This window comes from Benincasa hispida, chromosome 5 (genome assembly GCF_027475165.1).
Source record: "Benincasa hispida cultivar pf3 chromosome 5, pf3_genome.v1.1, whole genome shotgun sequence".
NCBI classification, from domain to species: domain Eukaryota; kingdom Viridiplantae; phylum Streptophyta; class Magnoliopsida; order Cucurbitales; family Cucurbitaceae; genus Benincasa; species Benincasa hispida.
The window spans coordinates 21123240-21134811 of NC_143482.1; the positions used below are offsets into that span (position 1 = coordinate 21123240).

The following is an 11572-nucleotide window of genomic DNA, read 5'->3' on the forward strand; positions in this document are numbered from 1 at the left end:
AAACCTCCAAAATAGAATGCAAATGCTGTGGGATGTCATTCTTGTTGAGAGGAGGGAAAGAGAAACATTCAACTTTATCCGCTTCGGGAGCATCCTCTGGTTGAAATAGATGGTTCAATTCCTTGTCAAAATCATCTAAATCAACAATATTCTCCTGAATTACTTCTGCCTTCGAGCTCTCGAGCTCTTCACTGCTCGGGCTTACAACTGATTCTTCATCAGAGTCTTGCTGCCTTGGGCTTGAGTTGGATGGGGATTGACTTGGAATAACTCGCACGAAGAATACATTTGAACCTGGTACTTAAAAATCTGAGAGAATATAAGAGCACTATTGTACTTTTGAATATACTGACCTGCTAGGAACTATACCGAGGATCTGAATCTTAATACAACTCACAACATTCTTCAAGAAGATCTGCAATTGCGGACCATGAGTTGAAAAAGGAGGTTTTCTTTCTTGCAAAGTGCTTGGGGAATGGCTTCACCAAATGTGCACGTTTTTTGGAGGTTGAAGTATATTTGCTCATGCTTCTTTTTAAATCCAGATTCAATGGAGAGGTAACCCTTGCCTGCTGAATATTTTCAACTTTGTTCTGACCTTGAGGGAGGTTTTTGCTGCAGTCAGTTACTAACGTGTCATTAATGAGAGAACCATCTGCTTTAGAATTTGAAAATTTATTATGTGCTGGGACCGAGGCATCCTTGGGCAAGGTTTTGCTGATTGTGGAATGGTAATCGACTGGGACAACTGTGAATTCGGTTGCCTTAAAAGTTTGGGCTTTCTTCAAATGGCTATCAACGGACAAATTTTGAAAATAAAAACTCGCGTGAATACCAAGAGCTTCCCTTGGACTATTTTCAAAACTTCGATGCACAGCTGAAGTCTCTCTCCTCATTAAGACATTATCAGTATTCACATCTAACCGGATTGTATCTCTGCTGACTTGCTCTTCCATCTGCGGCGGGGACACCGTAAAATCTCTTTTGATACTTTCCAGTGGACTCTGTCAAATTATTCTTCTGAATTTTCATTGAACAAGACGCAAATGGATTTCTTGAAAAATTGTGTGGAGTACTGGGGCAGCAAGAAAAGCCCAGTCTAGAATCAAACTAGAAAAATCTATTTCCTCGTTGATCATAACTTGCTTTAATCGAACTAAATCAATTGGGTTGGAAAATCCTTAACAAACAGAGCACCTTTGACTTTGATTGGAGGGTCGAAAAACTCTATATCTCCATGATTCAGAAAAATGTTTCCTCTGATCTCATCAGAAATTTCAATGGTAGATTTCTTTTAACTTGAGTTTTTGCTTCAGCAACATTAAGAAGATTCAAGGTTTCATTTGCAATAGATTCTAAACCACCAAAATAGGACCCAATAGCTTCAAATGTTTGCCAGCTCCAATAACATTCTTTTCCTTTTCAATTGAGATGATAACATATTGGCTGTTTTAACTGTGTTACTTTATTCCTTTATTGATTTTTTTGCTCACTAAATCAATTTATGTTACAGTAGGATATTAATGTTAAATCACCAATCAACCCAAAAGTTTAAATTGATGGGTTATCGTAAATTTAGTTATGTCGATACTTTAACACTCTCTCATTTGTGAGCTTGAAAATTTGTAGAAGGTCTAATAGTAGAAATCAATATTAATTGGAAAGGAAATGATACATGGATTCAAACATATTTATCGTCAATTCATGATTCATGGTTAGTGTTTATAATGTTCCTTGGCTTTTCAGTTGAGACAATACGTCAATAACCTATCTTTCTTAATTTAAGGGAAAAACATATTTTTGGTCCCTAGGTTTGGGTTTAGTTTTCATTTGGTCCCTAGGTTTCAAAATGTTACACTTTTAGTTCTTAAGTTTTGAGTTCAGTAGGGTTTTGAGTTTGGTATACCATTTTGTTTCTAATAATATTTTTAAAAAAGGGTTTGGTTTCAATTTAGTCTCTTGGTTTTAAAATGTTACAATTTTACCTTTGAAGTTTGAGTTTTGTTTCAATTTAGTTCCTAAATTTCAAGATTTACACTTTTAACCTTGACTTTTCACTAGATACTCACTTTAGTCTCTGAAGTCAATGTCTGTTAATCAATTTAATATAATTATGAAGTGAAGTTTTAAAATTAATTTTAATAAAAAGAATTTTCAACTGGAGAGCCCCCCTCCTCTCCGTCACCTTCTTACCAGTGTCTTCACCTTCCTCTGACTTTAATGTTTCAATTCAATGGAGTTAAAAAGTTGTTGCATTTTCGATCATTTCTGCTGTATGTGGCGAGATAATAACGGTTTTTGGGTGGAAGATATGAAAAGAGGTCAGAAAGTCTTCTTATCAAAGATTATGGCACAGTGGCTACACACCAGCTTGAAAAGACTTTTGAGTGGTCTGACTTTTGAATTCTTCTTACTTAAGGAAATAGTAGATCAAAATGTTATTCATCTTGCTAAATTTTGTGACAAAGAAAGGTGGTTTGTAGAGTGTGCAGTATGGCCTTCAACAGAAGGAAGGAAGAACATCCACATCCCTTATGGAGATGGCAAATCTGGTTGGCAAGAATTTAAAGAATTTAAAGAATTTAAGGAAGAACATCTTCAAATTCTTGTAAATTAATTAATAAATATTGACACTAAAAACTGAAAGTGAGTATTTAGGGAAAAATCAAGGTCAAAAGTCTAAATCTCAAAACGTAGGGACCAAATTGAAATAAAACTGAATCCTCTAAGGTAAAATAGTAACCTTTTGGAACCTAGGGACTAAATTGAAATCAAATTCAAAACCTAAGGACTAAAAGTGTAACATTTTGAAACCTAGGGATTAAATTAAAATCAAATTCAAAACTTAAGGACTAAACGTGTAACATTTTGAAACCTAGGGACCAAATAGAAACTAGATCCAAAAAGGTGTTTTCCCTTAATTTAATTTTGTTCATGCTGCCTTTTCATTTTTTTCTATCATCCAATGCATTTCTTTTGTCTCCTTCTAGATACAAGGATGCATTAGGAGGCCTATGGGTGGTTATTATACTCTTCTTATGCTATGTTCTATCAGAAACACTTCGAATTTTTAGAAGCGTGTGGTTAAGCAGATGGACTGACCAAGGCAATATAGGACCAAGTGAAACGTTATACTACAACACGATATATGCGGGCCTGTCATTTAGTCAGGTATGAGTATTCTCAACTAATAATTTGTGGGTCATCCTTTTGGTGGTTTTAAGAAGATGATTTGGTTTATTTTGTACTTTATTGAGTGAAAGAAATCAAAGGCTTTTTCGTGACACTTTTTCCTCCCTTACTAATTTTGTGGAGTTAGTATACTCAACTAATAATTTGTTCATGCTTTATATTCTATATAACCGATGATAGTTATAATTCTTTCATTTATTTTGATTCCTTATATTATAAACACAACTTTTGATGTCAGGTACTGGTGACACTGTTAAATTCTTATTGGCTGATCATATCAAGCTTGTATGCAGCCAGAAGGTTGCATGACCTAATGCTTACTTCTGTTTTAAAAGCTCCAATGGTATTCTTCAATACCAATCCTCTTGGGAGGATAATCAATCGCTTTTCAAAGGATCTTAGTGACATTGATAGGAATGTTGCCAGCTTTTTCAACATGTTCTTGGGGCAAATTTCACAACTTCTTTCTACTTTCGTCTTGATAGGGGTTGTGAGCACTTTATCATTGTGGGCAATCCTTCCTCTTCTGTTATTGTTTTATGCTGCCTATTTATACTATCAGGTAATTCCGTTGTTACTTTTATGGTATCCAACTTCTCTTATTTTCATTGTTTTGCCTGCATTCAATTTCTAACCCTTGGTTTGATTGAAATTTTGATAAATAAGAACATATTTAAAACTTATTTTTAACTTAAATCGAGTCTTCAAATCCCATAAGTGGGTTGGGTTCTTACATAGGCTTGGCTTGTCCTTGTAGGTGGGCTATGTTTACTGATATATTGTTTACATTGGTAGATTTGTACTACTGTTACTTTCTTAGATATACTGTCCTCAATGTCTTTTACATTTTTTGCCTTAGGTCGCACTCTTTCTTTTTATTTTTAGAAAACTGTTCAAGGTTACAATACTTAAGGTAACTCTTTAACAAATCTCTCTCTCTCTCTTTATATATATATATATATATATATATATTAGTAAATGGAATAGATGATTGTTGATTCTATGAAAATCTTGACTATAATTACCTTCAATGTCAAGGAATACTAATTAATCAGAACTTACAAGCACATCTTGATTATTTGTAATCAATATTAATTTGAATTAAAAAAATTTCAAATTTAATTTTTATTTATTAGGATTAATTAATGAATTAACTAATCAGTTCAGAATGTCGTGTCATCAAATTATTTGATTAGTCCCGAATCTTAGTTAGGTAGTGTTTCATATGAGTTAATTAATTTCTATTGTAGAGATCATACCCATGGAAGAGGGGAAAACTCTTGTGCTTCTTGGATTGATTGATAATGCTCATACTTACAGAAAAATTTCAATCAAGTCAAACCTTTTTTCTTTTTTGAGTTACATCAATATGGTTATATTTATCTACCTTTGCTAATCAAGGGTGGTATTCTTTTGTAATTCTTATCCGATAGGAACTTCTTTTGTTTCCGACTTCATCATATGAATGAGAATGACCATTTCTGTTTTCTATTAAAAGTTATATTTTAAGCTTTGAATGGTGGGTATATATTCAAGGTTTAACTTTGTTTTTTCCTTTGCTACAGAGCACAGCTAGAGAAGTAAAGCGGCTAGACTCAATTAGTAGATCTCCTGTTTATGCTCAATTTACTGAAGCTTTGAATGGGCTTTCAACTATTCGTGCATACAAAGCTTATGATAGAATGGCTGAGATCAATGGGAAATCTATGGACAATAATATAAGATTTACCCTCGTGAACATGAGTGGAAATCGATGGCTTGGAATCCGTTTAGAAACTGTTGGTGGTCTTATGATATGGCTTACAACCACCTTTGCGGTCATGCAGAATGGCAGGGCAGAAAACCAGCAGGCATTTGCATCCACCATGGGTCTTTTACTTAGCTATGCTTTAAATATTACCTCTTTGCTCACAGGTGTACTAAGGCTCGGAAGCGTGGCTGAGAATAGTTTAAATTCTGTAGAGCGGGTTGGGACTTATATAGATTTACCTTCAGAAGCTCCATCAATTATTGAGAGCAACCGCCCCCCTCCGCGATGGCCATCATCTGGACTTATAAAATTCGAGGATGTTGTTTTACGATATAGGCCTGAGCTCCCACCAGTATTGCATGGACTATCCTTTACGATATTTCCCAATGAAAAGGTTGGAATTGTTGGACGAACTGGTGCTGGAAAATCAAGCATGATAAATGCCTTGTTTCGTATTGTTGAACTGGAAAGGGGGAAAATATTGATAGATGGTTTCGATGTTGCAATGTTTGGGTTGTTTGATTTGAGAAATATTCTTGGGATTATACCACAATCACCCGTTCTTTTTTCAGGTAAGCCATCGAGAATATAGTACCCGAGGGAGCACATAGCATTTCTACTTCAAACTTTGTTTGCTTTGTAAATCAAATTGCATTAATAAACTAACCAATTATTATTTTCATGTTCTTTCTCTTTTTTTGAAGGAACTGTTAGGTTTAATCTAGATCCATTTAGCAACCACAACGATGCTGATCTTTGGGAAGCTTTGGAGAGAGTACATTTAAAGGATGTCGTAAGGAGAAATACCTTTGGCCTGGATGCTGAGGTATGTCTTATGAACTTTGTATGAAATTTAGAGTTTAGTGATGTGAATGAAATGAAATACTCTGTTGTCTATTTGCAATTTAATTACCTATATCAGCATTTTTCTATTAAAATACTCTGCAAGCTTTTATTAGCCAAATTTTAGGTGGATATGTGATATAACCCAATCTATTAAAATATAAACGATAATAGAAATACAAAACAAACCGAGTGTTTGAGGTTCTTGGACCCACCCTTTTTTGAGATCTCTCTAGCATGAAATCACTCATCAAAATAGTTACTAATATACTTTCATGTTACCCTAGTAACATTCTTATTATTTCTAAGACCCCCAATTATACACAAGTACCAGAGAGGGGGCAAAAGAGGAAAGTTGGGAATGAAAGGGAATGTTGGCACAGAAAGAGTGGTTACATGAGGCCACCTGGCTGGGTTTAAGAGAGGTTTATGGAAATCGTTTTTGGATGTGAAGAATTTGGAGCTTATTGAAGCTTTTGGAGAGGGAGGCGCTCTCGAATCTGCCCTTATCTTGTTCCGGGTTCCTTGTTTTTTTTTTCTTATTCTTGTGGTGATCTGTTTTCTTATTTGAGAGTTATTCCTTGAGATATTTGGGATTACTATTGTAATCCTTGGTCATTTATCGCTGAATGTCAATATTTGAGAAGAGTTTATCCCTGTTCTAGTCTTTGTTGGGTATTTTTCCGAGTGCAGGAATCTTGATACCAAACATCATTACCCGCCCATCAAACAAACCGTGTTCTCAAGGTGTGGTTTAACAAGAATAATACCGAAGTGGTGGAGTAACAATTAAAAGATGACCCACTTTTCTCCTCCCTCTTTTTAGGTGTTTTTTAATGAAAACATAAATAGGTGCCACTTCGACAGCTAAGTGCGGTGAGCGGCGTCTAATGGCAGCACCGGTTGACAATGCACGTGAGGCGGAAACTAGTGTTTCTCTTCATGTGGGTAGGATCTTGCCTTAGTAGGTCAGTTATTGGGTTTAAAAACACAATCTGTCCCAAAACCAATCTGCCTCCTTTCCCGACTTTGAAAGTAAATGGGCCTGATCCAATTTCATTAAATTATATTTTCCCAAGCTCATAATTAAAACTTCTTCCAGATTCCCATACCTTTTCCCTTGCCTATATTTATTACAAAATACTAAAACTACTTCCCTAGCTAAGTACTAATATACCCTCATATTACGCTAATAACATTCCTATAATATGATCACTGATCATACATTAAAATCGTGGTGAGCAGTTAATAAAAAAAGAATTATATGAAAGGGTTTTTCTTCCTAAGTTTGTTGGTAGTAGCAATTCAATGTTCGTGTTTTGGATACAGTATTGTCGTTTGATTTGTTACAACTGTTCGATTTTGATTTCTAATGGAGATTTTACTTCATATTAAAGTGAGAACATCTTAAATTTGACAATTGTTTCTCTTTTGTTCAAATCTGATGCAAGAGAATTTCCACAACCATTTTCCTGAAAGGTTCCTGTCGGTTCTTGATGAAGCGACCACAGCTTTTTGATTTCTAATGGAAATTTTACTTCATATTAAAGAGAGAACATCTTAAATTTGAAAATTGGTTCTCTTTTGTTCAAATCTGATTTAACATAATTTCCACAACCATTTTCCTGAAAGGTTCCTGTCGGTTCTTGATGAAGCGACCGCAGCTTTTTTTACTTTGCAAAAGTTTACATTGGCAAAAGTTCCTGTTGGTTTTTACTTAAATTAGTACAAAAATACTACTATCAGAATAACAATAGAGTTGTTAAATGAAATGTTAATTTTTTTGGGTTATAGGTTTCGGAGTCGGGGGAGAATTTTAGCATTGGACAAAGGCAACTGTTGAGCCTTGCCCGAGCACTTCTTCGGAAATCAAAAATTCTGGTTCTTGATGAAGCAACCGCAGCTGTTGATGTTAGAACTGATGCTTTAATTCAAAAAACCATAAGGGAAGAGTTTAAATCTTGCACAATGCTCATTATTGCACATAGATTGAATACCATCATAGATTGTGATCGGATCCTTCTACTTGATGCTGGTCGGGTATGTTTGTGTGCTAAAAGATTTAAATTACAGAAACGTTCTTTTATTTGGCATATTGTTTCAAGTTTATTGATCCTATTAATATTACTCTAGGTTTTGGAGAATAACACTCCAAAAGAACTGTTATCAAATGAAGAAAGTGGTTTTTCAAAGATGGTTCAGAGTACAGGAGCTGCTAATGCCCAATACTTACGTAGCTTAGTATTTGAAGGTGAAGGTGAGAAAAGGTTCGAATTAGAAGAGAACGTTTAGATGGATGAATAGAAGAGATTGCTTGCTCATGTTGTAATTTGATGATATTACATTGTATTGGAATTATTGGTTTTTTGCACTAATACATTGTGGTGCAAAGGTTCAACATTTTTCTATCATGTTTACTTCTTATGGAAATAATTGTGGCCCAAAAGTAACAAAACAAATACTTCAGGCACCTTATTCTTAACTGCTTTAAAAAGTTTGAAGACTAAAATGGTATATTTTGAAAACTCAGAAGTCAAATACATGTATTCTTCAAAACTCGGGGACTAAAAAGGTAATTTTTTTCTTTTTTTAATTAATTAATTTAGTTTAGTTTAGTTTTTTTTTATTTTTTTTTATTTTTTTTTTATTTTTTTTTATGTATGATTATTTACATTACACGAGTGGGATCTTAGAATTGAACACGACGGAAGTGTTATCTTTAGCTCTATTTTATAACTAAAAAAAAGTTATTTTAATGTTTTACCAACTAGTTCAACCTGTTATGTTTTAGTCCTTTTATTTTGGTATCTATACTAGTCCAAAAGTTGTCCAGTTCAACATATGACTTATCCTATTTGTTTTCTTCTCTAAATAGAGATGTCATTATTTTCTTGATACTAGTTAGTAGATATTAGTTACTAAAGTTTATGGTTCTTTTAGACCTAGAAGTTCAAATTTATATTTGATGTATCTATTAATTTTTATAATTTTGGAAATATGTTAGATACTTTTGAAGGGACTTTTTGGACACAATTGAAAGTTTAAATACCTATTGGACAAGTTAATGGCCCTTTTAGACACAAGTCCTCCGCCCCCTCCTACACTTTGTAAAGTTCATGGACCTTTTAGACACAAGTCCTTCACCTCTAATACACAAACGTGGTGCATGTTTGAATGCTCTAGTGTATGAAAATGATGTGCTTAGCATGCCTAGAGAGGCTTGAGGTGTATGAAAGAGATGCATATCTCGACATTGTTTGTATATGAAAGTAATGTGCATAGAATCATGTGTGTGAAAATGATACACATCTCGAGGAAATGAAAGAGAAGTGGAAATCATAAGGGTGAAGTTTTAGGTCCCTTTGTAGTCATGGTTATGTTGCATGTGATTGCTTAGTTGATCTCATTAGTGAAGTTATTGGTGTCCCAAACATGTAATGGACTATAATAACTCATTTCATCAACTTCTGGTTGGTGTCCCAAACGGCTCCAAATATCTTTGATACGCCACCTTTATATAGTAGGTTATTAGGCAACCAAACATTTCTTATTTCAATACAAGTAAAATTACAAGCGGAGATATTCCATCTTTGTATGAACCACTAAACAGAGTTCCTAGTTTACTTTTATGAAAACATAAACAGAACCCAAATTCATTTCATAGAGTTACACACACCAAAGGCAAAGCCAATAGTCTCACCTTTTTTTTTTCTTTTTAATAAAAATACAGCAAGTCTCATTCCTCTTATTTAATTAAGACAGCAGCAAATCAAATCTTTTCTTTTCCCCTCCAGCAAGTGATCTAGACAAATTGATTGAGATATTCATCCACATTTGTATATTTAACTTCTGGATATAGTTCTGTGGCTTCAACTCCAAATGATGGATCAATATCAAAGTTAGTATGATCTCCATTCACAAACACTGAGTGACAAATTGCTAATATCACATTTATGGGAAGTGGGGCCTCTGCAAAATTAAACAAACGCTTTAACTGAATTTCTATTCAAATTATTTCTATCTGTATATACCAATTATATTCATCTCTAAATTTAGAGCGTGTTTACATTAACTTTCTAAATGGTTAAATAAATGTTTCAAAGTACAATATATATATAAAACATTTAGAAAATCAATCCAAATAGACCCTTAATTTATTAACACTACCACGTATAATACAATACGGTTTATAGGTATCGTAATATATTTAGAATAGTTAATTCATAGAATCATTTTAAAGAAACTGATTCAATGTAGCTAATTTCAAAATTAAAGTCGTATTTAATAACCATTTTTACACATAAGTTTCTTTGTTTTGCTATCTATGTAATAGTTTTAAAAACCAATTTTTGAAAGTTTTTTTGTTTCTTTAATGGATTCAACTGTTTCTTTAATCAAATTTGACCCAGAATCTAATGGTTTTTTTAATGGATATGACAAGTATAATAGATTGTGATTAAACAATCTGCACAAAAATTTCCAAAGTTGAAAACGAGATTGTTATCAAATGAGTCTAAATAAATTATTAGTAAACGAATTATGAAAGAGAAATTAAAAGAAAATAATAAGTTTCAAGGGTTGAACAATCATAAGCATAACTTAGGAATAACATTAAATAATTGAATACTAACCTTGGATGTTCTTTAAAACTTGGTCTTCTGGAACATAGATTTTTTCAAGGGATTTTCCAAGTTTTTTCTCCCAAAGAGCCACAAGATCATTGAAGGAGTAGATGTTTTGGGGAGGTCTAATGTATAGAATTTTGTTTAAAGTTCTTGGATCACCCACAGCTTTGATAGCATAAGTGCCAATGTCATCTTCCTTGTTGAATATTGCTGCCAAAAAAAAAAAAAAAAAGAAAAAGAAAAATAAGCCTATTCTTTATATATATATATATATATATATATATATATATATATATATATATATATATGGAAAATTATTTCAAATGGTAAAATTGTTGAAAATATTTACAAGATATAGCAAAAATTTAGAATTATCAATGATTGGCGCCGATAGATATCGATGGACTTCTATCAGTATCTATCAGTGCAATTTTATTTTGTAAGTATTTTGGTTGTTGGTTTTTACCAACAAGAGCGTAGTTCTATTGGCATAATGCTTGTACTATCAACGTCGAAATCCAAAGTTTGATTCCCCACCCCCACATTTTGACTATAATACCTTTAATATATATATATTTTGGTTCATTTTTCCGTATTCGATAAACAAACCTACCTATATATATTGAAAAGAAATAAAAGAGGAAATTAGTGGAATTACCCTTGGGATTTCCATCCCAAAAATAACAACTTTATCAGTTGGTGGAGTTGTGGCTCCTCTGGCTGAGAAAAACCAGCAAGAAAGTAACCAGCAAAGAAGTTTGAAGAAACAAAGGTATAAGGAATTCCTTCAGCTTCCACAGCTCTTCTAATTTCAACTTTTTCACCAAAAACTGATTTAGCTGGCTCAACAATATGTGCACGTTCCACATCATTCCCAAATTCTGAAGGCAAAAATCTCTGTAATATATACCCATAGCCCATAGTTCAATACAACAAATAACAACACGTTTGGTTTAGTTTGTAAGTATAACAATTTGCAGGTACGTTTCTGTTTGGGAGAATCTTGTGTGAAACTTACAATTTTTGTATTGATTAAACTTCTAAACTTTTGTAAATGAATCTATTTAGATTTTTAATTTGAATTTTCTTTTAGAATCGTCTATGCTTGTAAAACCAGATGATTTGTTAAGTTGATTGTAATGAAAACTTAAATTGAATTGCT

The 11572-nt window shown here is 33.2% G+C and overlaps 1 protein-coding gene and 1 pseudogene across 1 annotated transcript in view; one reads left to right on the top strand and one right to left on the bottom strand.

Annotated features, from left to right (window-relative positions):
• The window catches only part of LOC120069912 (ABC transporter C family member 2-like), a 67075-nt gene extending 58734 nt beyond the window's left edge, over nucleotides 1–8341 (top strand). Inside the window, exons 22-27 of the mRNA XM_039021752.2 lie at nucleotides 2991–3171; nucleotides 3431–3754; nucleotides 4758–5514; nucleotides 5647–5768; nucleotides 7580–7825; nucleotides 7919–8341. Coding sequence (XP_038877680.1) covers nucleotides 2991–3171; nucleotides 3431–3754; nucleotides 4758–5514; nucleotides 5647–5768; nucleotides 7580–7825; nucleotides 7919–8077 — 1789 coding nt within the window. The 3' untranslated portion in view covers nucleotides 8078–8341. The remainder of the gene's footprint in view (nucleotides 1–2990; nucleotides 3172–3430; nucleotides 3755–4757; nucleotides 5515–5646; nucleotides 5769–7579; nucleotides 7826–7918) is intronic.
• A 1246-nt stretch (nucleotides 8342–9587) lies between these two features.
• Nucleotides 9588–11331, bottom strand: LOC120069910 (phenylcoumaran benzylic ether reductase Pyrc5-like; annotated as a pseudogene).
• Nucleotides 11332–11572: the final 241 nt, after the last annotated feature.